Here is a 27,986-nt window from a genome sequence, read left to right as displayed (position 1 = left end):
TGAACACAAGAGTCCCTGCACCCCTAGGCACTCCCTATGAGGATATATCCAGTGGCCCCAACAGCACTTCCTGCAGAGATTGCTATCTCGAGAGAAGGTATTAGGAAATTATCTGACCGAGGACAAGATGCTCATGTGGCCATTGCAGCCAGCGGGTCATCGCCCTCCATTAGTTACCCCGATTGATCACAGCACCCCAGGAGGAGAAGAATAAACCATTTGCCAGAACAGTATTTGGGGGAGGTTTTTAAATGAAATAGTTTCCCCACCCCTGAAAAAATATTCTTTCCACAAAAAAAAGAACAGACTCCAGAAAAGCATCCTTTCTCCAGGGAATGTTCTATCTCTGATCGTAAAAAAATCCAGCGGAGGGGAATCTTTTGTGGATTTGCTGCCTTCAAGGATGGATGGAGCATTATGGCAGCACTTGATCTCAGGACATCCTACCTATGTGTGTGCAAACAAACTTGGCACACTGGCACTGCAGTGCATCATCCTTTACCCGGAACAGGGTCTTAGCATGGCGCCCATGGTTTTAGTGATGTTCAGCTTAACATACCAGTCAAACGCCTCAGAACTCGTTCAAAGCTAACTCTAGATAGCCAAGATGAGCTCATCTGGGATACAACTAACTCGCACTGCATGCTTGCCAAAAGCTTTTTAGGTCCCGGCTAGGCAGCGCGTGCGCTGTCTCTTCGAGACATGTTGTGAACAATCAGTTGGCTACAGCCCGCACACAGGCTCACCATTTGTTTGCTTCTGCATCACTCTCATATCCTTCCTTCCCGTTTGCCCATAGCATGAATGTGCCCTGCCTCTTCCTGTGCTTGGCCCTCACCCAGAGCATGGTCCAGGTACGTGTGTCCATCCACTTCTCCTGTTTTGGGACCTACTTTTTTCTTTGTCTTGCAGAAATTCAAACGAGTGCTCATATTTGCACAAGCTTCGTCTCCTCCCATCCGCCCTCAACCCTGTTACTTCTTTCCATCTGCAGGTCGTGCAGTAATGTGTGTCTTTGTTTATTCCCCTGCTCACTCGCCCTGGCATGGTTGCTGTACCATTTTCTTACTTGTTTCAAACTTCATTCTGTTTCATGATTTAAAAAAAAATCTGAAATGGAAACACACATTCTGAAATTAACAAAGGCAAATGTTTTGCTGAGGCCCAGGCCTTTTAAAATGACTCTTATTTCACGAGGCATGTTGTTTATCGAGACAAGCCGCACCCAATAGTCCTCTTTTGTTTTGTTTTGTTTTTTGACTTTCATTTATTTTCCACTCTCCCAGTTCACCCACCGCGACACTCTATTTTAAACATAATGTCCAGGCTTGCAGCTTCTGGCAGATGAGTTGCAATGGAGCACCCTACAGCTGGAGCAGACATTGGCCGGGCCCGAGAGCAGCTATGGGAGCAGGGCTCCGAGGGTTGCTGCTCGGGGACTTTGTTTCAATTTCTGTTATGACAGCTTCAGTCGGAGCCAAGTGCGGCTCATCAACCTCCACTGGCAGGGAAATCAACACAGCAATTTTGTGTAATCGTAGGTCTTGTTTTTTTTCTTTACGCCGAAGCAGGAAAAGACAAACTTGTAATGGTTTTTTTTCCAGTCTTCAGTTAGTGCCCTCAAACAGGGTTGTCGAAAACAAAGCCAATATGTGCGTATTATTTATCGTGTTTCGTATCCTGCCACACTTGACCTCCACAGGCTTTGCATGAAGGCACACCTTCCTTAAATAAAATGTGGAATTTGGTAAATCCACCTAAATGTTTTCAGCTAAAAATAAGCAGGCATTTGTTTGTTTCAGATTGTGTAGATAATTGATTCCTTATTCCTGCCCCATCTGAAATGTTTAGGTTTTTCTTTCTTGTGACCTTTTTATTATCTCAATAATGGGAAAACTCATCCACATTGACAATATCAATAGCTCAGGCATTGTGGAGACCGATTGGCTTTGCCAATGCTTGTTAATCTTTGCAGCCTATCTCGGAAGACGTGCACTCCCTTATCCTGGGGATTTGAATGAAAGAGCTAATTGCGGGAGGAATTCCTCACTAAAAAAAATACATTTTTCTTTTTTTTTTCTCCCTCAGTCCCTACTCCTAGTTGGACATTGTTCCTGTTTTATGAAAAGAGAATTTAAAAATGCAGAATCAAACTCTCAGACTGTTGCTCACTTCTTGGGTGGAGTGCACCACCGTAACAGGGAGTTTACAAAGCCTTTTTTACCCAATTCGAGAAACTCATATTTGCAGGGAAAATCCTCAACATACCAGAATAGGTGGCGTACCCCTCGGCGGAGAGGATCTTCTTGTTCAACCAGATCCTTCCAGTACCCAAAGGTGTCTGATGGAATCAGTTACTACCTTGAAGGGCAGCTTCATTCATTCCGCTGGTGATCTTGGGTCCTACACAGAGGAGGAAACCATAGGGATTAGAGCTCATGCCGTACCAGTCTGCTCAGTACACAGAAATACTCTTAGACCTCACTTGTACAGGAGTAAAGGTAGACGCCTCCACTCTTGTCCGAAGACTCGTAGCTGAACTGCTCAGGCCCAAGAATAAGAGATTTATTTCTGCATCCGTGTTGACGGAAGAGTGAAGAAGAAGCTGTTGCTAACTTTTATTTTATGTACTTTATCACCTGTGGGGCTTTCATGATCATGTAGAGTGTGGCTAGCTAGTTCTACAAGAGTGTGGCTAGCTAGTTCTACTAGAGTGTGGCTAGTTCTACTAGAGTGTGGCTAGTTCTACTAGAGTGTGGCTAGCAGCAGTAAGTGCCCACTTTAGTTAAGTCTGTGTTTGTTTTAAGAACTGATAACTCCTGCCTTTCTAAAGAGGTTAAAGAAGAAATGAACTCAATAAGGTGGCTAAGGACATGTTTCCCTTTTCTGTCGTTCATGCTGGCTATAGTAACTACAGTCGCATCTGCTTTGTGAATCGGAGAACACTACTCTGGTCCCTGAGTAGTTCTCAATCAATCAATCAATCAATCAATCAAGGATTTGTAGAGCGCCGCTAATCACCCATGGGTTCTCAAGGCCCTGAGATTGCAGGAAGATGCTGTAATGCCCACATCCTCAATTCTGTCTGCATTGAACGTGAATATTAATGGTAAGATTGCTCGCCAATGTTCCTCAAAAACCCACCTGTACAGGGAGATGTTTGTCTGCTCTGTGCGGGAAGTACAGACCGCAGGCCCAGCAGGTGTGGCTGTCGGTTCTGCTGCCCCACAGCAAGTCATTCTAAGACGAGCCTGCCAGGCTGGATGGTTGAAGCATTTGCGTCTGTCGTCACCTCTCTAAGCAGACACTAGTCAAGCACGTCAAGGATGCGTTCCACCTGAGGGAAGCGGCCAGAGGCGGCATTCTTAGCCGGAATGCAACTTGAGACATAAGTAGGATAGTCGCTCAGTCCTTACCTTGCTTAAGCAGTATTGTTTGGATTCTGAAGCCTGAAGGAATGAGCGTGTGGCTAGGTATCTGCATAGTTATTTCCATCTGCAGGGCATGTCTACCACCTTAGAAGGTAGATAAGCAATTGGGAAAGTCCTTTGGCCTGACTTCTGACACCAACCTACAGACCAGCGGCTGATTCAATGAGACAAAGCCACCAAACAGAGAAACACATCCCCAGACGCCAAGACTCTCTCCCGCAACAGAATCTGTGGTTCCATTCGAACAGTTCCACGGGCTGCCGAAAGCATCAAGAGGCCACGTCTGTGACAGTGGTGCAGAAATATCAACACACTTTTAAAGCCACTTGCTGATATAGGCCCTGAGTTAGATCTGGGAGGGCGAGTTACTGCGTCACAGTGGATACAATGGGATTTATATTTTGGTGGACGGAATGTCAGTCACTGTTCTCACAGAGTATCTTGCCCGCCCACATCTAAATTAGGACCCAAGTCATGAATGCTTTGAGCTGGTTGTTCAGATACCATGCCACAGGTTTAGATTGCACAGTGCCTCTCCTTGACTCTAGCTCACATCTACAGAACAAAATCACATCCAGTTGGTTCTTGGGATTTTCTGCAGGGGCACTGGCGAGACTTTGTGCACTCTCGAGCCACACGGAGGAAGTCCCACAGGGGCAAGCAGAGAAATGCTCAGTTGTAACTGGTCCACTGGCGTTCCTCCAGGCATAAAACAGGTTCCTTTGTTCCAAGAACGTCTGCAATCTTCATGCACAGTAGAGAAGTTGCACCAAAGCAAACCAGCTTCACTGACTAGACTTGGACGCCTGCATCCTTCGGATCGGGAGATGACCGCACCTCTGCTCCAGAGCAGGTTTCTTCACCCAGATATTCAAGGCAGAGCTGGAGACTTCGGCCTCCTCTGTGAAGCAGACAGGATTTCTTCATGCAGTAAGTAGGGAGATGTTTTTGTTTTATCTGGTTCAGGCATGTCTCGTCTATGAGTGGGCCAAATGAGCCTCTTCAAAGGGGCTTGCTAGTCAGCTGTTGGCTCTGAGCTGTGAATTAACTGGACTCATTCTGAAACTTCCTGCCTCTGACATTGCACAAGACTGTGACCCAGATTCTGGTCTTGGGATGCTGCTTCAAGTAAGATGCTACCTCACATTATATTTTGTTACAGAAAGTGTCCTGCTGTAGGTTTTCCTTCCTGGTGATGAGGTTTCCACTCTTCAAGGACCACCATTTCAATTGTTTCTACCATCCATCAAAGAAAATCACTAACTCCATGCCCACAGCTGGTCCAGCTCACTTTGGCTCCAACAATCAGTCTGTTCCCCAAAATCAAAAGCAACCAATGATGCAAGAGTTGTTTAGAGAGGGGGTGGCTTGGAATGCCCATTACTAGCCTTACCAAGTTAAAGCATTTTGCTAAGCCCGGCAACTAACAGACATCTGACCACACCAATGTTTTTGTTCATTACAGAAAACCTATGTAACTGCAGAATTTAGTTTGATAGGGCTTTCCAATTGAAAGTTACCAAAATAAAGATATAATTAGTTTTTTACAAGCTTTGCAGTAAACATGCCTTCCATAAATATATATTGCTTATTAAGTACAAGTGGAAAAAAGCTTTTCTTCATTCATCCATCCAATATTGCAACTTTTTGCAACTGCGGAAACTTCTGCAGACAGACAGTTGATGTATCAAAGTGTCGGGTGCGGCAACTTTAGATTAAATGGTTTTCCTTTTAAACAGAGCACATGTGGCTGGGACCTTTGGGGAGCCTCAGTCACTCACAGTGTCAGACACTAGACATGCAAAACCGGGTATGGAGTGGGGTTAGTCCATAGCAAGAAGGCATACCTTTGTGTTTGATCTATACACAAACTTATCGCCTTCAGTACTGTTTTGAACATTGTCAATTGAGTCATCCATAAAGAGGCACTTGCCCCCTCTGATGAAGGTATCAGAGGTCCCAGTGTCTCTTCTGTGAGTGTCCTGTTTTCAAGCTATGACTCTCCGCAGGAAACCGTAGTCTTTACAACTTCAGCCGCCTGCAACAAACCCCATCTACCCAATGCCTGTAACTTTTATTGCAGCTCCACAAGGGTTCTATAGTCTGTAAAGGAGCATGTTTAAGGGATTGAGTTTAGCACCAGTCCCCCAAGGTTGACCCACATATGCATTCTGTTGTCTGCTCCCTCCCTCATCAGTTGCTGACCACCAAAGACAGGTTGTAGATTTTGTGTTGTGGGCCAACCCTTTGTCCCTCTGCCACTGGGCCTTCGCTGTAGTCTTGGGGTGCTGCAGGCGTGTACCTCTTTGGACCACTCTCCAGGAGCCAGCGGTACTAGGCAGCATCGCTCCCACATCTGCACCATGGCTTAGTCGTGTGCATCCCCTGGTTCTGTGCTTGGTCCGGATATCCCTTGGAGTGCGCACTGGTTTTCTGGCTTACATCCTGATTCTAGGTTGACGCACCACCACTGATGGCTGATGTTTCTGAGTTGTGGGCAGGTTTTAGAAGGAAGGGGAGGTCACCTAGACAAGTTGTTCTCGAATGTGTAAACTTAATGCACAGACTACGCTTTAGGCGTGAGACCGACTGCTTATTGTGATGGAGGTAGAGAACCTGCACTAACCATTAACCAGAAGTGATCGATTACAAGAGAGGTGAGTTAACGAGTGAACACAGTATATTCTTTTAGGATTTTTTAACAACTGTCTCTAGGGACGCAGGAGTTTTATGATATTTTTCTGGTGCAAGCACAGAGTGAAGGGAGACGGGCGCGTGTGGGAGACTGCTTCCCACACTGTGCCTGGCCTCAGAGCTCCAGGTGGGGTTGTAACAGCTTTTCTCTGGTTCTCTTCCAGATTACACAGCAGCAGCCACTGGTAGGCCGTCTCCCAGCCCCCGAAGCCCTCTCAGCCAAGCGCTGCCCACATATGGTGCCATCTCCATCAACAAAAGTACCTTTCCACCTGCTGCTTTAACTGCATGTGCTGCTTCTCCCCGGCTGAACCCAAGACTGAGCTGAGGGACCTCCCAAGCATCGCTAGCCCTAGCTGGTGGTGACCTACGAAAGCAGAGCTATTTCTTATAATACCTAAATGTTGTTTAATGCCTGACAGACCAGAATTTCACTCAATTTATACATATTGTAGATGCCCAGGTCCTTCATCTATGCATGTCTTGCAGACTCAGAAAAGTCAGGTATACCCCTTGGGATGTGCATATTTTACATGCCCTAGCCTCTGATAGCACAGCTATCCCCCATATTCCACGCATCTCACCTCCTGAGCTCCTAAACAACTGAACTAACGCCTGCTCACAGAGATGTTGCTGTCTCAGAACTTCCCCCATGGCAACCCATATTTTACAGACTCAAGCACCACAAAGTACTTCTCCCATATTGGATTCTTTCCATATTTCTTTGGCTTCTGCCTTTGACAACAGAGCTAACCACAGGTTACTTGTATTTTACAGGCTTAGGCCTTTGAATACAGTGTTGCCCCCCAAGGTTACAGAAATCATACAGGCTAAGATGTCTCAGAACTACCCCTTATGTCGGGCATGTTGTATGGGGTGAGGCCTTACTTGCTTTGGCCAAAGCCTGTCCCTCAGGTTGCATATTTTCCAGCACAGGCCTTATTGATCAGTCAACCCTCACACTTTCCCTGTTTCACAGCTCTTATTGCCTCAGACAGCAGAACTATCCCTCATTGTATGCATCTTACGCGTCTTGGGGGACCTAGCTATCCCCAACCCTCCTTGGAGACAGCGGGGTGTGTCTGCCTGCATTTTTCCATCAGTATTTAATGCTAACTGGTTGACCATCGGTGACCTTTAATGTCAGTTCAGTGTCCCCAATTAACAACTCCAAAAGTGAATCGTTAGATGTGTACCTAACAATGTGATTAACAACTGTGGGTGGCCAGTTCCACAACCCTTCGATTATCCATAACACTTTCTCTGATAACAGGCCTGCCACCCTGCTCATCACAGGTTAAACCTGAGGTAACAGCATGGCGAGTTACAACAGTGAGTGTAACAATGTATTTCCCACTCAGAATCCTGTCCTCTGTACTGGCGATACATAAATAAAATAAAAAACTGTGTCACATTCCAAGAGTCCTGCATCTGAAGGCAAAGCCTGCTCCTGTAAAGTGCGCCCCCTGAAGCCCCCTTCTCCTCTCTACCTAGACACAGGTATGAGTGCGCAGTCTCTAAAGGAACAGGGCCAGGACTTGATGCTAAACCTGAAAGAAACTCTGCTAACAGCCAGCTCACCTCCTCTGATGCCAGGCTCCCTGTCCTCCATAGATGAACACAGCTGTGAGAACAATGCTGTGCTTGTGAACAGAAATTGTCGCCCTAAGTGGCAAGGGTATGCCCAGACGTGGGTCCCGTGATCACTGTGCAACGGGCTTCAAGCTAGCCTTCCTGATGAAGGGTGATACCCCGAAACCGGTCCCAGGATGCTTGTTTCCGGTCCAGTGAGGACCTGGCTTGGCAGTTCGGGCTGGACTGTTCCCATGAGGCACAGGGTCAAGACTGATTTGCATATGGCTGGGTCCAAACTGGGGTGGCGTGGTGAGCAAAAGAACAATGGATTAAACCCAGATCTGTGACTGGGGGTGAGTATTTGCATTGTTCAGCACTCCGTCCATCATCCTTTTGTGTTGCTAAAGTTGTCCTAAGTGGGAAGGGTATGCCCAGACGTGGGTCCCTTGCTCACTGTGCCACTGGATTCAAGCTAGCCTGACTGATGAAGGGTGATACCCTAAAACCGGTTCTAGGATGCTTATTTCTGGTCTAGGGAGGACCTGGATTGGCAGTTCGGGCTGGACTGTTCCCAGGGGAGCAGGGTCAAGACTGATTTGCATATGGTTGGGTCCAAACTGGGGTGGCGTGAGGGGCAAAGAACGATCTGGGACTGGAGGTGAATGTTTGACAGTGTTTAGCAATCCATCCTTTTTGTGCTGCTATAGTCGCCCTAAGTGGGAAGGGTATGCCCAGAAGTGGGTCCTGTGCTCACTGTGCCACTGGATTCAAGCTAGCCTGACTGATGAAGGGAGATACCCTAAAACTGGTTCTAGGATGCTTATTTCTGGTCTAGGGAGGACCTGGATTGGCAGTTTGGGCTGGACTGTTCCCAGGGGAGCAGGGTCAAGACTGATTTGCATATGGTTGGGTCCAAACTGGGGTGGCGTAGTGGGCCAAAGAATGATGGATTTAACCCAGATGTATGACTGGGGGTAAATGTTTGCATTGTTCACCATTCTGCCCATCATCTGTTCTTTTTGCACCTGAACAGAACCAGGGTGTCCCTCTAGCCCAAACCGACATCTGCTAGTCACCCGCCTGTGATACATTTTTTGAGAGTCACTTCTTCAAAATTCTCACTGAGCCTCTAATTCACGAGTTCTCCATCCGCCTGGCACCATTATACTGTTCACGCTTTTTACCCAAGAAAGATCAAAGGAGGGTGTAATGTCCTCTACGTATGATTGGCCCAGCATGCTTCCTGTCACCCCTCGCTCCTTGGAATTGACTCTATCCTGCTCCCTATTAACCTGTACCTACATTGCCTTCACACCCCGCTTGCCATTTGACACACATGTTGGCGACAGGATTTTCTACCTTTAATGCTATAAGCGTTACATAGCACACAGGCTTTTATTGGAGCTCACACTGCCCTGGGGTGCAGTGACCCTGTTTTTTTTTTATAAGCAACCTAGCCTGGCACTCTTCTGTGGTGGTGTGGGTCTGTTTGTTCCTGGACAAAGATGGCACTGCCCTCTGGTATTTGCCTTTTGTGTATGAGTACCTCTGTTGTGATGCTGTTGCCAACAATGCATTTAAAAATGTATCAAGGAACCCGCTATCCCTCTTGGAATATGTGTAAATATAATACCGTTTGTTCCTAACCTAACCACACGTTAGAATGTCAGCTTGATTTGGTAGCATTTTACCAGATTTCTACAATGCATTTATGTACAATTTTAAGAGATAAGAAAAACGTAGACTATTGCTCATAAACTAGCAATATGTAGAAACTTTGTAAGAGTACAGATTTTGATAATGACCGTGAAGTGAGAGTTCAAAGAGGAGAAAAAACGTGCCAGTCTTCAGGTTTTATTTAAAGGTAGTTAGATGTGAGCACAGAGGAGCCTGAACTGGCTCGCCATTGGTCAGTCTGTAGAATTAGGGCCAAGCATGTGTAGCCATCGGCTTTAGAACCTGTTTTAGAGAATCATCATCCCTTTCTTAATTAGCGAGTAGTTCAGGGATAACTATTGCTTTGTCCTGATGAAGGCCTGCAACATTGATGTAAATGACCGAAACATCAGTTCCCATAGCTGAAATTGACTGAAGAGGCTCATGTAATCTGAAAACACATTTCATTTAATGATAATTTTATGTAAACCCAACCAGCTACATTCTTAAATCATTTTGGAAAATAGTAGCAGGGCACTGCAGAAAGCAGTCCGAACAATATATTCCAAAATGACAATAAGAGTCCAAAGTTCAATCAAGGTTGTTTTCCAAACTGGGTGAGCTTTTATTCCTTGTGAGTATATACATTCGGCAGACAGCCAACACGTGTTTCGTCCAAAGGACTTTTTCAAGGCGAAAATAGGCGTATAAGAGATTCACATGTATGAGGCTGAATAGTCAGGTAGTCCAAAGGTATCCTGTAGTAGTCCAGGGAAGGTGTTCTGGTTTGTTGTAATGCAGTGACCGAAAAGCAAGGTCGTTATGACATCATGTGAATCAGATCAGGTAATGCAGGAAAGAGCCTTGGTAAGCCCATCAAGGACCATATCGTAGCGTTGGTCTGAGTAGTCGGACGTGACGGGGAATGTCGCCTTGAAAAAGTCCTTTGGACGAAACACATGTTGGCTGTTTGCGGAATGTATATACTCACAAGGAATAAAAGCTCACCCAGTTTGGAAAACAACCTTGATTGAACTTTGGACTCTTATTTTCATTTTGGAATATATTGCTCGGACTGCTTTCTGGAGTGCCCTGCTACTATTTTCTAAAATGCTTTCCAGCACAGTTCAAAATTCTTTTTGATCAGTGCACTGAACACCCGTGGTGGTTTCGGTGTTACACCAGGTTGGCACCCACAAGAACGTCAGTGGTTTTGGATTTACTAGTCATTCATTTTATGTACGGATGTGCGAATATTAGGCATTAACCACTGTTTTGTCTCTTTACAATTATCTTCTTAAATCATATGTGTTCTTTGCATATTAATAGCAGACTCTTTCTCAATGTATCTCCTCACTGAATTGTCATTACTTACATCTATATAGTTATCAAATTGTTATAAAGTGTGTTTGAGTTACAGTCAGAATTGTGCTTCTGACCTAAAATTGCACATACATGCATTGTACAGATCTAGTAACAGGCCACCAAACCATGCTGATTTGCTGAGAGCTGTTAAATAACTGCCCTTGGGAGTTAGTTGTGTTTGTCAACACGTTTCGGTCAGCATTTCACTTTTTTGGGACTGCTCCTGGTCATCAGCAGCCCTTTGAATCACCTTTGTGCAGTGAGTCGGTGCTGCTCACCTGCAGTAGCCATCTTGTGCTATTTTGTAATTCTATGTTCGATGGCATCTGTCGCTGTAGATACGCATGTTTTGCAATAGCTCGCCATCTGGTGTTGGGCCGGAGTGTTACAAGTTGTTTTTCTTCGAAGAAGTCTTTCGAGTCACGGGACCGAGTGACTCCTCCTTTTGTCTCCATTGCGCATGGGCGTCGACTCCATCTTCGATTGTTTTTTTTCCGCCATCGGGTTCGGACGTGTTCCTGTCGCTTCGGAACGGAAAGATAGCTAATTTCGGAAGATTTTCGTCGGTATTGTTGCGTTCGGGATCGGCGTAGTTAGATTCAACACCGCGTCGAAGGATCGAAGAGCTCCGGTGCCCTTCAGGGATAGTTTTTTCGATCCCCCGTCGGGGCCTAGTCGGCCCGACCGCGTGCTGTAGAACGCCGATGGAACGGACCCCGTTCCGTTTCTGCCCCAAATGCCACAATAAATACCCCTATACAGACCAACACTTGGTCTGTAACCTGTGCCTGTCACCTGAGCACAGTGAAGACACCTGCGAGGCCTGTCGTGCGTTCCGGTCCCGAAAAACACTCCGAGACCGTCGAGCCAGAAGACTTCAGATGGCGTCCGCGCCGACAGCCCACCGAGAGTTCGAGGAACAAGAAGAGGAAGGTACCTTCTCGATCCAAGACTCAGACTCCGAAGGATTCGACGATACACAAACCGTGAGTAAGACGTCGAAAACCACTCAGAGGAAGATTTACAAGGCCCAGGGGACGCCACTGCCACCAGGCCATGGCTCCACCCATAAATTCGGTGACCGACTGTCGGCACCGAAAAAGGCCCAAACAGTGCCGAGATCGTCCGAATCCGGTCGAGACACCGGCACGCAGCCTTCTCGGGACCGAGAAAGTGCTGGAGACAAGCATCGACACCGAGATGCCGGTGTAGACACGGCTCGACGCCGAGACAGCGGCCCCGAAGAAGATCGGCGCCGACCGGTTTCGGCCCCGAAAATGAAAAAAGTCACCTCGGAGCCGAAAAAGGACGCAGACAGGGTGTCGGTCCCGAAACAAACTGCAACCGACCTAGCTTCAGGCTCTTATACAGAAGAGCACTCGCTAACCTCACAAATGCAAAAGCATAGGTTTGAGGAAGAGCTACAATCAACTGATGTGGACCATACGCAAAAGCGTATTTTCATACAGCAGGGGACAGGAAAAATAAGCACCCTTCCCCCTATTAGAAGAAAGAGAAGGTTGGAGTTCCAAACTGAACAGACACCACAACCAAAAGTGGTGAAAAGAGTTACCCCACCACCCTCTCCTCCGCCCGTGATTAACGTCTCACCAGCACAAACTCCATCACACTCCCCAGCTCACACCACCATAAGCCAGGGTGACCAAGATCAAGACGCATGGGACTTATACGACGCCCCAGTGTCAGATAACAGTCCGGAGGCATACCCTACGAAGCCATCTCCACCAGAAGACAACACCGCGTATTCTCAAGTGGTGGCTAGAGCAGCACAATTTCACAACGTAAGCCTCCACTCAGAACAGGTCGAGGATGATTTTTTATTCAACACACTCTCCTCCACCCACAGCTCCTACCAAAGCCTGCCTATGCTCCCTGGTATGCTCCGGCACGCAAAAGAAATCTGTAAGGAGCCGGTCAAAAGTAGGGCAATCACACCAAGGGTGGAAAAAAAGTATAAGGCGCCTCCTACAGACCCGGTTTTCATCACTACACAGCTGCCACCAGACTCTGTCGTTGTAGGAGAAGCTAGGAAAAGGGCCAACTCTCACACATCTGGAGATGCACCACCCCCAGATAAAGAAAGCCGCAAGTTCGATGCAGCTGGTAAGAGAGTCGCAGCACAAGCTGCAAACCAGTGGCGCATCGCGAACTCCCAGGCACTACTTGCGCGCTATGACAGAGCCCACTGGGACGAGATGCAACATCTCATTGAACATCTGCCCAAGGACTTACAAAATAGGGCAAAACAAGTGGTTGAGGAGGGACAGACCATTTCCAACAACCAGATCCGCTCCTCCATGGACGCTGCAGATACAGCTGCACGGACAATTAATACATCTGTAACTATCAGAAGGCATGCATGGCTCCGAACGTCTGGATTTAAACCAGAGATTCAACAAGCAGTTCTCAATATGCCTTTTAACGAAAAAGAACTGTTCGGTCCAGAAGTGGACACAGCGATTGAGAAACTCAAAAAAGATAAGGACACTGCCAAAGCCATGGGCGCACTCTACTCCCCGCAGAGCAGAGGGAATTACAGCACATTCCGTAAAACACCCTTTCGAGGGGGGTTTCGGGGTCAGAGCACACAAGCCAGCACCTCACAAGCAACATCGTCCAGTTACCAGGGACAGTATAGAGGAGGTTTTAGGGGACAATATAGAGGAGGGCAATTCCCTAGGAATAGAGGAAGATTTCAGAGCCCCAAAACCCCTACTACTAAACAGTGACTCACATGTCACTCACCCCCTCCACACAACACCAGTGGGGGGAAGAATAGGTCATCATTACAAAGCATGGGAGGAAATCACTACAGACACTTGGGTTCTAGCAATTATCCAACATGGTTATTGCATAGAATTTCTACAATTCCCTCCAAACATACCACCAAAAGCACAAAATTTAACAACACACCATTCCAATCTCCTGGAGATAGAAGTGCAGGCACTATTGCAAAAGAATGCAATCGAATTAGTGCCAAACACACAAATAAACACAGGAGTTTACTCACTGTACTTTCTGATACCAAAGAAGGACAAAACGCTGAGACCAATCCTAGACCTCAGAGTAGTGAACACTTTCATCAAATCAGACCACTTTCACATGGTCACACTACAAGAAGTATTGCCATTGCTAACTACACAACTACATGGCAACTTTAGACCTCAAGGATGCTTATTTCCATATACCAATACACCCATCGCACAGGAAATACCTAAGGTTTGTATTCAAAGGAATACATTACCAATTCAAGGTACTGCCTTTCGGATTAACAACCGCACCAAGAGTCTTTACCAAATGTCTAGCGGTAGTCGCTGCACACATCAGAAGGCAGCAAATACATGTGTTCCCATATCTAGACGACTGGCTAATCAAGGCCCATTCGTTAATAGAGTGCTCAAATCACACAAATCATATCATACAAACCATCTTCAAACTAGGGTTTACCGTCAACTTCACAAAATCCAAAATTCTGCCGCGCAAGGTACAACAATACCTAGGAGCCATAATAGACACATCAAAAGGAGTAGCCACTCCAAGTCCCCAAAGAATTCAAAATTTCAACACCATCATACAACGCATGTATCCAACACAAAGGATACAAGCAAAGATGGTACTACAACTCCTAGGCATGATGTCTTCATGCATAGCCATTGTCCCAAACGCAAGACTGCACATGAGGCCCTTACAACAGTGCCTAGCATCACAATGGTCACAAGCACAGGGTCACCTTCTAGATCTGGTGTTAATAGACCGCCAAACTTACCTCTCGCTTCTGTGGTGGAACAACATAAATTTAAACAAAGGGCGGCCTTTCCAAGACCCAGTGCCACAATACGTAATAACAACAGATGCTTCCATGACAGGGTGGGGAGCACACCTCGATCAACACAGCATACAAGGACAATGGAACGTACATCAAACAAAACTGCATATAAACCACCTAGAACTTCTAGCAGTTTTTCAAGCACTAAAAGCTTTCCAACCAATAATAGTTCACAAATACATTCTCGTCAAAACAGACAACATGACAACAATGTATTATCTAAACAAGCAAGGGGGGACGCACTCCACGCAGTTAAGCCTGCTAGCACAAAAGATTTGGCGTTGGGCAATTCACAACCAAATTCGCCTAATAGCACAATTTATACCAGGGATCCAAAATCAACTCGCAGACAATCTCTCTCGAGATCACCAACAGGTCCTCGAATGGGAAATTCACCCCCAAATTCTGAACACTTATTTCAAACTCTGGGGAACACCTCAGATAGACTTGTTTGCGACAAAGGAGAACGCAAAATGCCAAAACTTCGCATCCAGATACCCACACAAACAGTCCCAAGGCAATGCCCTATGGATGAACTGGTCAGGGATATTTGCTTACGCTTTTCCTCCTCTCCCTCTCCTTCCTTACCTGGTAAACAAACTCAGTCAAAACAAACTCAAACTCATATTAATAGCACCAACTTGGGCAAGGCAACCCTGGTACACAACGCTGCTAGACCTATCAGTAGTACCCTGCATCAAATTGCCCAACAGGCCAGATCTGTTGACACAACACAACCAAAAGATCAGACACCCAGATCCAGCATCGCTGAATCTAGCAATCTGGCTCCTGAAATCCTAGAATTCGGGCACTTAGAACTTACCCAAGAATGTATGGAAGTCATAAAACAAGCCAGAAGGCCATCCACCAGGCACTGCTATGCAAGTAAATGGAAGAGGTTTGTTTGCTACTGCCATATTAATCAAATACAACCATTACACACAACTCCAGAACATGTAGTGGGTTACTTGCTTCACTTACAAAAATCTAACCTGGCTTTCTCTTCCATTAAAATACACCTTGCAGCAATATCTGCATACCTGCAGACTACCTATTCAACTTCCCTATATAAGATACCAGTCATTAAAGCATTCATGGAGGGCCTTAGGAGAATTATACCACCAAGAACACCTCCTGTTCCTTCATGGAACCTAAATGTTGTCCTAACTAGACTTATGGGTCCACCTTTTGAACCCATGCACTCCTGCGAAATACAGTTCCTAACCTGGAAGGTTGCATTTCTCATCGCCATTACTTCCCTAAGAAGAGTAAGCGAGATTCAGGCGTTTACAATACAGGAACCTTTTATACAACTACACAAGAATAAGGTCGTCCTAAGGACCAATCCTAAATTTTTGCCAAAGGTTATTTCACCGTTCCATCTAAATCAAACAGTGGAACTTCCAGTGTTCTTTCCACAGCCAGATACCGTAGCTGAAAGGGCACTACATACATTAGATGTCAAAAGAGCATTGATGTATTACATTGACAGAACAAAAAACATCAGAAAGACTAAACAACTATTTATTGCATTTCAAAAACCTCATGCAGGAAACCCAATATCAAAACAAGGTATAGCCAGATGGATAGTTAAATGCATCCAAATCTGCTACCTTAAAGCTAAACGACAGCTGCCCATTACACCAAGGGCACACTCAACCAGAAAGAAAGGTGCTACCATGGCCTTTCTAGGAAACATCCCAATGCAAGAAATATGTAAGGCAGCCACATGGTCTACGCCTCACACATTCACCAAGCACTACTGTGTAGACGTGCTATCCGCACAACAAGCCACAGTAGGTCAAGCTGTATTAAGGACATTATTTCAGACTACTTCCACTCCTACAGGCTGATCCACCGCTTTTGGGGAAATAACTGCTTACTAGTCTATGCAGAACATGCGTATCTACAGCGACAGATGCCATCGAACTGAAAATGTCACTTACCCAGTGTACATCTGTTCGTGGCATCAGTCGCAGTAGATTCGCATGTGCCCACCCGCCTCCCCGGGAGCCTGTAGCAGTTTGGAAGTTACCTTCAATTATTTATATATGTATCATCTCAACCTTAAATAAGTGCATACTTAGTCACTCCATTGCATGGGCACTATTACTACAATTCAACTCCTACCTCACCCTCTGCGGGGAAAAACAATCGAAGATGGAGTCGACGCCCATGCGCAATGGAGACAAAAGGAGGAGTCACTCGGTCCCGTGACTCGAAAGACTTCTTCGAAGAAAAACAACTTGTAACACTCCGGCCCAACACCAGATGGCGAGCTATTGCAAAACATGCGAATCTACTGCGACTGATGCCACGAACAGATGTACACTGGGTAAGTGACATTTTCATTTTCTCTGGTTTGCCTCTGTGGTGCTGCTGTCCTGCTCATCATCATTGTAAGTAGTTCTGTCTGTCTCCTTCTTCCATCCACAGCAGTGGCCCCCGAGCCCCCGGTGGCTTCCTTCCGGAGCTGCGCGTGCTCCTGGCTCTTCACCTGGCACCTGCTGTGGCTCTCCGTCATGCAGCTCCGCCATTACCTGTTCATCGGCACGCTGAACCCCATGCTGGCCCACCTGTCCAGAGGAGACCAACACAAAAGTAAGGTGCTGACTGAGAGGGAAGCGGGGGTGGAGAGGGAGAGCAGTGCGAGGGGAGGGAGGTGGGCTGGCAGAAGGGATGTGAAGGGGAGGTGAGGGTGAGCGAGGGGCAGTGAAGAAGGAGGTGAGGGTAAGCGAGGGGCAGTGAAGGGGGAGGTGAGGGTAAGCGAGGGGCAGTGAAGGAGGAGGTGAGGGTAAGCGAGGGGCAGTGAAGGGGGAGGTGAGGGTAAGCGAGGGGCAGTGAAGGAGGAGGTGAGGGTGGGCGAGGGGCAGTGAAGGAGGATGTGAGGGTCAGCGAGCGGCAGTGAAGAAGGGGGTGAGGGTGAGCGAGGGGCAGTGAAGGAGGAGGTGAGGGTGAGCGAGGGGCAGTGAAGGAGGAGGTGAGGGTAAGCGAGGGGCAGTGAAGGGGGAGGTGAGGGTAAGCGAGGGGCAGTGAAGGAGGAGGTGAGGGTAAGCGAGGGGCAGTGAAGGGGGAGGTGAGGGTAAGCGAGGGGCAGTGAAGGAGGAGGTGAGGGTGGGCGAGGGGCAGTGAAGGAGGATGTGAGGGTCAGCGAGGGGCAGTGAAGAAGGGGGTGAGGGTGAGCGAGGGGCAGTGAAGGAGGAGGTGAGGGTGAGCGAGGGGCAGTGAAGGAGGAGGTGAGGGTGAGCGAGGGACAGTGAAGGAGGAGGTGAGGGTGAGCGAGGGACAGTGAAAGAGGAGGTGCGGGTGAGTTGGGGCAATAAAGGAGGAGGTGAGGGTGGGCGAGGGACAGTGAAGGAGGATGTGAGGGTCAGCGAGGGGCAGTGAAGAAGGAGGTGAGGGTGAGTGAGGGGCAGTGGAGGTGAGGGTGAATGAGGGGCAGTGAAGGAGGAGGTGAGGGAGGAGGAGAGGGTGAGTGAGGGGCAGTGAAGGAGGTAAGGGTGAGTTGGGGGCAGTGAAGGAGGTGAGGGTGAGTTGGGGGCAGTGGAGGAGGGGCAGAGGGGACAGGAGGCAGTAAATGGTGAGGCTGGAGGGGTAGGATCAGTAAAAGAAGAGATAAAGGAGAGAGGGCGGTATAGATGAGTGAGAAGAGAAGACAGTACAAAGTAAGGGATCGTAACAGGATTGTGATGTTGGACGAGGCAGAAAAGGACAGATTAAGGTAAAAGCGGACAGTGAAAGGGCAAAGCACAGCAGAGAAGGCTGTGGGGGCCTTAAGTAATAAAGAAGTTGTCATGGGTGGGGGGGTAAGGTCCGGAAAGATGGAGGTAAGAGAAAAGGTAGGAAGGGAGGGTATTGTATTCAGAAACAATAAAGAGGGGGCAGGAGAGGCCCATGGGCAGTACAGCGTGCGGCGTAGGAGGGCGTGGCATTATATAAGGTGGTAGGGCAGCCAGGGGCAGGAAGGAAGGGGGGGCTGGGGCAGGAAGCTGAGAGTGGAGAAGGGGGGTTGGGGCAGTGAGGTGTGAGGTGGAGAGGTCAGGAGCAGAGGAGGTGGGATAGTGTGGAGTTTGGGGGGAACAGGTAGCACAGAATGATGGAGAGCTGGGAAAGGGCAGTATTGTTGGAATAGATGGTGAGTTAAGGAGATGTGGGTAGTAAATGTGTGAGACATATTAAGGCATGGGGGGTAATGAGTGAGGCTGTAGTGAGGGAGACCAGAGGACAAGGATGGGAGGGTGTAGCAGTGAGGATGGAGATGGGAGACATGTAGGGAATGAGGTCAAAGCAGGTAATGTAAGGAGTGTGGAGAAGGGAGATGGGCAGTAGTGGTAAGTGATGGACTAACTTGCAAAGTGCACAGGATGTGACATTTCCAGAGTGAGACTAGGGCCACTGGAATTATGGGATTGTGTGTCGATTTCCGCATAATTATAGATTTGCTGGTTGCCACATAATCCATCATGTACCGCGTAATCTGCTGATTTTAACAAAATAAATAGTTTCTAGTTCAAGCGGTTCAAAAGTTACTAAAAAACGCAGCAGCACATGTTGCCGTGCACTGGAAGGGCCTTTGCAATGCCGGACTGGTCACCTCTCTGCTGGGGTGCTATCGACGTCCATACTGTGTTACCAAGTTTAAAAATTCGGAAATAATGAAGTTATACTATTACAAATTGTTCTGCATTATGCCGCATAATTTGGCTTTTCTTGTCGCATAATTTATGCAACCCTGCCGCATAATTTGGCCCTCTTTTGCTGCATAATTCCAGTGAGCCTGCCTATAACTCTAGAGTAAAGGAAGGCCCCGGTGCTGTAATTCTCCATCCCTCCCTACCCCATTATCTCTTGTTCCCTTCACCCCACAGTCAGCGTGTACACCAACGCCTTCGCCTTCACCCAGCTCTGCGGAGTCCTGTGCGCCCCCTGGAATGGGATCCTCATGGACCGGCATAAGCGTGGGAAGAAGAACGAGGGGGGAACTGAAGGTGAGGACCGTCGTGCATGTCCCCCAAAACACAGCAGCTGCCATGCAAAACCCTTTATCAGACAAGCATGGTACAGTGGGTAAGAGTGGAAACCCCTCTGCCAGCCTCCCACACACAGCATCCTTCCTGCAGCGCCAGAGTCACCATCCTGGGAGCAGCTTGCTTCAAGAACACTCCAGTGTAGTAGGTAGAATGAAGCATTTCTGCCAGGCTGTACCCCCCCCCCCCCAGTACAGTAGGTGATACCTGGGAGTACTCTTGGAAGGTCTCACGCCCCTTAAGAGCAAACCCCAACCCTTGCCTACTAGCAGGTTTCATCTTGGGAGCCGCAGGCAGTTCCCCTACAACAGCATCCCGCTCCTGGCAGAGGTGACTTGTCTGTGGCAGTGGTGCCCTGTTGGCAGTAGCCCCTCTGTGGTGGCCACTCAGACCTGTGAGCAGTGTCCCTCGGAAGCACCAGGCACTCTGCTGGGATCACAGGAGCCTTCATCCTTCACTCTCTTACATGCTGCTCTATTGACAGTCATCTTCTCTCCCCACAGCTCTGTGTGCTGCTCTATTGACAGTCGTCTTCTCTCCCCACAGCTCTGTGTGCTGCTCTATTGACAGTCGTCTTCTCTCCCCACAGCTCTGTGTGCTGCTCTATTGACAGTCACCTTCTCTCCCCACAGCTCTCTGCGCTGCTCTATTGACAGTCGTCTTCTCTCCCCACAGCTCTCTGCGCTGCTCTATTGACAGTCGCCTTCTTTCCCCACAGCTCTCTGCGCTGCTCTATTGACAGTCTCCTTCTCTCTCTACAGCTCTGTGTGCTGCTCTATTGAAAGTCGCCTTCTCTCCCCACAGCTCTCTGCATGGTGCTCTATTGACAGTCGCCTTCTCTCCCCACAGCTCTGGGTGCACAGCTCTATTGACAGTCGCCTTCTCTCCCCACAGCTGTGGGTGCACAGCTCTATTGATAGTCGCCTTCTCTCCCCACAGCTCTGGGTGTACAGCTCTATTGACAGTCGCCTTCTCTCTCCACAGCTCTCTGCACTGCTCTATTGACAGTCGCCTTCTCTCCCCACAGCTGTGGGTGCACAGCTCTATTGACAGTCGCCTTCTCTCCCCACAGTTGTGCGTGCACAGCTCTGTTGACAGTCACCTTCTCTCTCCACAGCTCTCTGCGCTGCTCTATTGACAGTCGCCTTCTCTCTCCACAGCTCTCTGGGTGCTGCTCTATTGACAGTCGCCTTCTCTCCCCACAGCTCTGTGCGCTGCTCTATTGACAGTCGCCTTCTCGCTCCACAGCTCTGGGTGCGCTGCTCTATTGACAGTCGCCTTCTCTCCCCACAGCTCTCTGCATGGTGCTCTATTGACAGTCGCCTTCTCTACCTACAGCTCTGTGCACAGCTCTATTGACAGTCGCCTTCTCTCCCCACAGCTCTCTGCGTGCTGCTCTATTGACAGTCATCTTCTCTCCCCACAGCTCTGGGTGCACAGCTCTATTGATAGTCGCCTTCCCTCCCCACAGCTCTCTGCGTGCTGCTCTATTGACAATCGCCTTCTCTCCCCACAGCTGTGGGTGCACAGCTCTATTGACAGTCGCCTTCTCTCTCCACAGCTCTCTGCGCTGCTCTATTGACAGTCGCCTTCTCTCCCCACAGCTCTCTCCGTGCTGCTCTATTGACAGTTGCCTTCTCTCTCCACAGCTCTGGGTGCGCTGCTCTATTGACAGTCGCCTTCTCTCCCCACAGCTGTCTGTGCGCTGCTCTATTTACAGTCGCCTTCTCTCCCCACAGCTCTCTGCATGGTGCTCTGACAGTCGTCTTCTCTCCCCACAGCTCTCTGTGTGCTGCTCTATTGACAGTCATCTTCTCTCCCCACAGCTCTGTGCGCTGCTCTGTTCCCAGAAGCGGTCTCTGTTCAGTACCAGGCATCTCTCTTGTTAACTATAGTTTTCACTTCCTTGAGCAGCAGATGTGCAGCTCTGCCCCCAGTAGTCTCTCTCCCAGCTCTAAACATGCTGCTCTTTTAGCAGTTTTCTTCTCTCCTGCCTTCCCCTCCCCAGCGTTAAACTGACTGCTCTGCCCTTCTCTCTCTCTCTAATGCCAGGTCCGGTCCTTTATTCACACTAGTTCTCTCCCATTGTGAGCTGCTGTAGTTTGACTGTTTCTGTCCTCAACACAAGGTGTGCTGTGGTACTGAAAGTATTCTCCATCCGCACTACCAGACACACTGTGGTACTGACAGTATCTATCCTTGCTGTCAGACGTGCTGTGGTATTGGTAGTATCCATCCTCACCATCAGGTTTGCTGTGGTATTGACAGTTTTCTCTATCCTCACAATTTGGCATGCTGTGGTATTGACATTCTCTATTCCTCACCAACAGGCGTGCTGTGGTATTGACAGTATCTATTCTTCACCACCAAGCGTGATGTGGTATTGGCAGTATCTGTTCTTACTACCAGGCCTGATGTGGCATTGACAGTATCAATGTTCACCACCAAGCATGCTGTGGTATTGACAGTATTCTCTATCCTCACCATCAGATGTGCTGTGGTATTAACAATATCTATTCCTCACCACCAGGTGTGCCGTGGTATTGACAGTATTTATTCATTGCCATCGGGTGTGCTGAGGTGTTGACAGTATCTATCCTGACCATCAGGTGTGCTGTGGTATTGACGGTATGTGTCCTCTCCATCAGGTGTGCTGTGGTATTAGCATTATCTATCCTCTCCACTAGGTGTGCTGTGGTATTGACAGTATCTATTCTTCACCACCAAGCGTGATGTGGTATTGGCAGTATCTGTTCTTACTACCAGTCCTGATGTGGCATTGACAGTATCAATGCTCACCACCAAGCATGCTGTGATATTGACAGTATTCTCTATCCTCACCACCAGGTGTGCTGTGGTATTAACAGTATCTATTCCTCACCACCAGGTGTGCTGTGGTATTGACAGTTTTCGCTATCCTCACAATTTGACATGCTGTGGTATTGACATTCTCTATTCCTCACCAACAGGCGTGCTGTGGTATTGACTGAATTTATTCATTGCCATCGGGTGTGCTGAGGTGTCGACAGTATCTATCCTGACCATCAGGTGTGCTGTGGTATTGACCTATTTATTCTCAGCGCCAGGTTTGCTGTGGTATTGACCGTATCTATTCTGAGCACCTGGTTTGCTGTTGTATTGACAATATATATTCTTCATCTCCAGTCGTGTTGTTGTATTGACAGTATCTGTATTCACCACAATGTGCGCTGTGGTATTAACATTATTTATCCTCTCCACCATCCGTGCTGTGGTATTGACAGTATCTATTCTCACCACCAGGGGTGCTGTGGTATTGACAGTATCTACTCTCACCACAATGTGCGCTGTGGTATTAACATGATTTATCCTCTCCACCAGGCGTGCTGTGGAATTGACGGTATGTGTCCTCTCCACCAGGCGTGCTGTGGTATTCAGTTTTTCTTTTACCCGGTTCCCCAGTCATGCTGTGTAACTGATAGTCCTAGCTCTCCTCAGTACCGGGCATTCGGCTCTCTCAGCAGTAGCATCCTCTCCAGTACTCCTCATTGTGCTGCCAGTGGCCTCCTATTCACAGAAGTGTTTTCTCTCCTCAGCCTTGAAGACCCTGGCTGACCTCCGCTCTGCTGTCCTGTCTCTGGCCCTCACCGCCGGACAGTGTGTCCTCTTCTCCATATGTGCTTCAGTCCCCGTCCTGCCGGTCCAGTATGCCACCTTCATCCTCCAAGTGGTGAACCGGTCCTTCTTGTATGGTGGCAACGCAGCCTTCATCGCTATGGCGTGAGTATTGGCCCCTGACCAGTGGTACTGCGTGATGGACTGTGGGATGCTGTCAATCAAGACAGCCACTGCCCGGTTGGGGAATGGATAGTCCAGAAGGATATGGAGAATTGAAGAGAGAAAAGTTGATAAGAGAAAGATCATTTTTGTAGGACTGGGTCAGGAGTTTGAAATTTGCTCCCCTGTGTGTTGGTAGCCAGTGAAGTTCTTTGAGGTGAGATGAGATGTGCACAAGTCATGGCAGGTTGAGAGTGATTCTGGCCCACGAGCTCTCAATGGTTTGCATCCTCGTGATGAGTTGCTTGTTGATCCCAGTGTGGAGGGATTTTCCATCGTCCAGTTTGCTGGTGAAGAGGGTGTGTGTTATGGTTTTTAGTCGGGGGAGTTTGAAAATCTTCCTATTCATGGTGTAGAAGCGTGAGGCAGTGACAGCATTGACTTGTTGAGTTTGGAATCAACAATGATCTTCAGGTTTTTAGCATGGGGGGTATGAGTGCTGTGGTGCTAGTTCTGTTGGCCTCCAGGTTGATAGTCCCATGGTTGAGGGGCTTTTCCCGAACATCTCAGCTTCCGTCTTGTCGGTCTTCAGCCACAGGCTCCAGAACCCAGAGTTTCTGCCCTGGCTGAAACTCAACCATAGCACCCTTTTGGTCATACCACATCTTCTGGAGTTGTTGGCTGGCCTCAAGGTTTTTGCTTGCCTTTTCCATGTACTTTGCCATCCTGGAACGTAGGCCTAGTACATAGTCCACTATATCTTGTTTAGGCTCATGAAGAGGTCTCTCCCAGCCTTCCTTTACAAGAGCTAGTGGTCCCCTTACAGGATGGCCAAACAGAAGTTCAAAGGGGAAATACCCTACTCCCTTCTGAGGCACCTCTGTAGGCGAAAAGCAGACATGGCAAGAGGACATCCCATCTCCTTTTGAGCTTTTCAGGGAGCCCTATGATCATGCCCTATAATGTCTTGTTAAATCTTTCTACAAGTCCATTGGTTTGTGGATGGTATGGTGTGGTGAATTTGTAAGTCACCCCACACTCATTCCACATGTGTTTCAGGTATGCTGACATGAAGTTGGTACCCCTGTCAGACACCACCTCCTTAGGAAATCCCACTCTAGTAAAGATACCTATGAGTGCTTTAGCTACTGCAGGGGCAGTAGTGGACCTAAGGGGAATTGCTTCGGGGTACCTAGTGGCATGATCCACTACCACTAGAATATACTGGTTTCCTGAGGCTGTGGGAGGTTCAAGTGGACCCACTATGTCCACACCCACTCTTTCAAAGGGGACCTCCACCACTGGAAGTGGAATGAGGGGGGCCTTTGGGTGTCCACCTGTCTTACCACTGGCTTGACAGGTGGCACAGGAGACACAAAACTCCTTTACCTTCTGAGACATGTTGGGCCAATAGAAATGGTTAACTAACCTTTCCCAAGTCTTGGTTTGTCCCAAATGCCCAGCAAGTGGAATATCATGAGCTAAGGTCAGAGTGAACTTCCTAAACTCCTGAGGCACTACCACTCTCCTAGTGGCACCAGGTTTGGGATCTCTTGTCTCAGTGTAGAGGAGTCCATCTTCCCAATAGACTCTGTGTTCCAGTGATTTTTCCTTTGGTCTCTTCAGCAGCTTGCTGCCTAAGGCCTTCAAGAGAGGGACATGTTTCTTGCCCCTTACACAGTGTGGCTAAGTCCACCCCACCCTCAGAGACTAATGTAGCTTCAGTGTGAACCCTGATTTGCTCTGGGCACAGTGTTAATCCCACCTGGAGACTGGCTATTCCAGTGCTAACTGGAGTAGAGTTTGAAGTGGAACTTTTCTTGGGACAGGCCTTGTCTCCAGTTTGGTGTCCCTGCTGATTACAGCTACGACACCAGGCCTTCTTGGGATCAAAGTTTTTATCTTTGTACCCAAAATTGGATTGTGAAGAGGCTTTGGACCCTCCCTCCTGAGCAGGTTTTTGGGGCCCTGTAGAAGACTCTTTACTTTTTCCCTTGGATGTCTCAACACTCTTCCCCTGGGGAGTCTTTGTGACCCCTTTCTTTTGGTCACCCCCTGTGGAAGTCTTTGTCACCCTAGTCTTGACCCAATGGACCGCCTTCTTTCCCAATTCTTGGGGAGAAATTGGTCCTAGGTCTACCAGATGCTGATGCAGTTGAAACAATTGAAACAATTTCTTAACAGGTGTTCTTTAATAATCAGATTGTACAGCCCATCATAATCACTTACACCACTGCCATTAATCCAACCATCCAGTGTTTTGACTGAGAAGTCCCAAAGGAGAGACCCCCAGTGAGATTTGTTTACTTTTCTGGTTGCACAAGCCCTCTCAAAAGCTGTGAACCATTTGGTGATGTCATCACCATCTTCATATTTAGTTACAATCCCTTTTGGGATTTTTAGCATGTCAGGCGAATCTCTGACCCTATTTATATTGCTGCCACCATTGATGGGACCTAAGCCCATCTCTTGTTTTTCCCTTTCTATGGCTAGCATCTGTCTTTCCAAAGCCAATCTTTTGGCCAACCTGGCTAGCAGGAGGTCATCTTCATTGAGGCTGTCCTCAATGCTTCCAGAGTTGCTGGACTCTCCTGTGAGAGAAGCAGCATCTCTGACTATGGCTGCTGGCGGCTCTCCATCCGGAAAAGGACGTAGGGCTGCCAGCGGTCATAATGCGCCGAGCGGAAAACCGCCTGCACTGGAGGTCTTCAGCACGGCGGTCTTGTAAAAAGACCGCCGAGGTTGTAATGACCACCTATGTCTTGACACTAGGTGTATGTGTGTATCCCTAGCTAGTAAGTGTTCTTTCCTGTGGAAAGTACCATGTGACAGAGTGGTAAGGCAATTGCAAGTGCTTATCCCACCGCTGCCACCAATGTAGGAAGCTGGCCTGGTCTGTGGTAGGTACCTATGGTACTTACACCTTATACCAGGTCCAGGTATCTCCTCTTAGTGAAGTGTAGGCAGTGTCTAGAAGCCAGGCTCTGTAGAGGTAGCTGTGGATGAGCAGCCAAGGCTTATCTAAAAGAAATGTAAAGCTTAGGCAGTACCACTGTAGTCACACAGCACTTACACACATGAAAGAAAACACTCAGTTGTACAAAAATAAAAGTACTTTATTTTTGGAACAAATAACCACAAAATACTAGACAGGTAACTAAGGCGGTAAGTAATACACTAAATATATACACTAGGAATCAGAAACAGGCATAGAAAAGGTTAGAAAACAGTGCAAATAGCAATAACATATAGTGACCTTAGGGGGAGTACAAACCATATACTAAAAAAAAAGGAATGCGAATACCCCCACCTAGGTAAGTAAAATGTGTAGTGGGGAGCTGGGAGTAATAGAAAACCAGAGGTAAGTTGCACAGTACCCCCCTGCGACCCGGAATGCTGGAGTAAAACACTGGATTTCCCTAAACCACCCAAAAAGGAGGAAAATAAGACACCCAGACATGACTGCAAGAAAACCAGCAGTGGATTCCCGAAGAGAGAAGACACGTGGAGAGAGGGGACCAAGTCCAAGAGTCACAATGGAGTCCAGGAGGCGTAGAGGCTACTAACCACCCAGCTATGGATACAATGAGTTAGTTGACGGTGATGAAGAACAGGTCAGCACTGCATCCCTGGAGCCAGAGAAGAGTTCCTGATGGAAGCAGATGAAGCCCCACGCTGGAAGGAAGATTGCAGATGGTTGTCGGGCAGGAATTCCACCAACCAGCATTGGCAAAGGCAAACTCGTAGTTAGTGGAAAAGAGGTGCTGCCGGGGACCAGCAAGGCTCAATCCAGGAGGGGTAGTCACAGGGGGCCCTCAGCGTCGCAGAATCCACAGGAGCAGAGGCAACACCTACAGGAGTCCCACAGGACGGGGACACAGGAGTAGCAGGGGATGCCCACGCAGCACTACAAAAGAGGATCCCACGCCGCAGGAGAACCACAAAGGAGGCTGTGCATTGTAGGATGGAGGTTGCTGGGGGCTGAAGCTATAGGTCGCCTGAAGATCCCTAGGAGGAGGTGCGAACAAGCCTTGGCAGCTGCAAGAGATGCATTGCACAGGGGTAATGTCCTGGTGGGAAGGCAAAGGCTTACCTCCACCAAAGTTGGACAGCTGGCAGAGAGGACCAAGAGAACTACTCCAGACCACCACACTTGATGCAGGATCCACGCAGCTCAAGATGAGAGGAGATCCACACAGCCGATGGTTGCTTGTTGTAGCTGTCTGCGGTTGCAGGAAAGTGACTCCTTCACTCCAAGGGAGATTCCTTCTTCTTCTTGTGCAGGCTGAAGAGTTCCTATCTTCTAAGGATGCACAGCCGGGGAAATGTTGTAAAGCTGGCAGGAGACATAGAAACAAAGTTGCAGCAGAGTCTTCTTTGTTGTAGCAGCGTTTGTTGCCTCCTGGAGGGTCCAGTTGTGGTTCCAGTAGCCAGAAGTTGAAGCAGAGGTTGCAGAGTAGTGCTGCTGGAATCTTGCAAGCCGAATCTGAGGACCCACCCCAAAGGAAGATCTTGTATAGCCCAAAGAGGGGGCTTGGTCACCTAACCAGGTAACTACCTATAAGAGAGTGCCTCTGACATCACTTGCCTGGCCTGGCCACTCAGATGCTCCCAACGTTCTCTGCCAACCTTGGA

General features: G+C 48.2%; 1 protein-coding gene across 10 annotated transcripts in view; it reads left to right on the top strand.

The window, feature by feature from the left end:
- The window catches only part of LOC138293717 (equilibrative nucleobase transporter 1-like), a 383,365-nt gene that overhangs the window by 338,753 nt on the left and 16,626 nt on the right, over positions 1–27,986 (top strand). For 9 of the 10 annotated variants that reach the window (XR_011203087.1, XR_011203090.1, XR_011203089.1 and 6 more), the window contains 3 exons: positions 17,005–17,169; positions 19,437–19,556; positions 23,171–23,354. Coding sequence is in view for 7 of the 10 variants with exons in the window: in XM_069233042.1 (XP_069089143.1) it covers positions 17,005–17,169; positions 19,437–19,556; positions 23,171–23,354 (469 nt within the window). In the remaining 3 variants the exon portion in view is untranslated. The remainder of the gene's footprint in view (positions 1–17,004; positions 17,170–19,436; positions 19,557–23,170; positions 23,355–27,986) is intronic. The other variant, XM_069233048.1, reaches the window with a different exon arrangement.

The sequence above is a fragment of the Pleurodeles waltl genome, chromosome 4_2, assembly GCF_031143425.1.
Source record: "Pleurodeles waltl isolate 20211129_DDA chromosome 4_2, aPleWal1.hap1.20221129, whole genome shotgun sequence".
Taxonomy (NCBI): Eukaryota; Metazoa; Chordata; class Amphibia; order Caudata; family Salamandridae; genus Pleurodeles; species Pleurodeles waltl.
The sequence above is the reverse complement of the archived record's forward strand: the minus strand, read 5'-3'. Positions and strand labels throughout refer to the sequence as shown.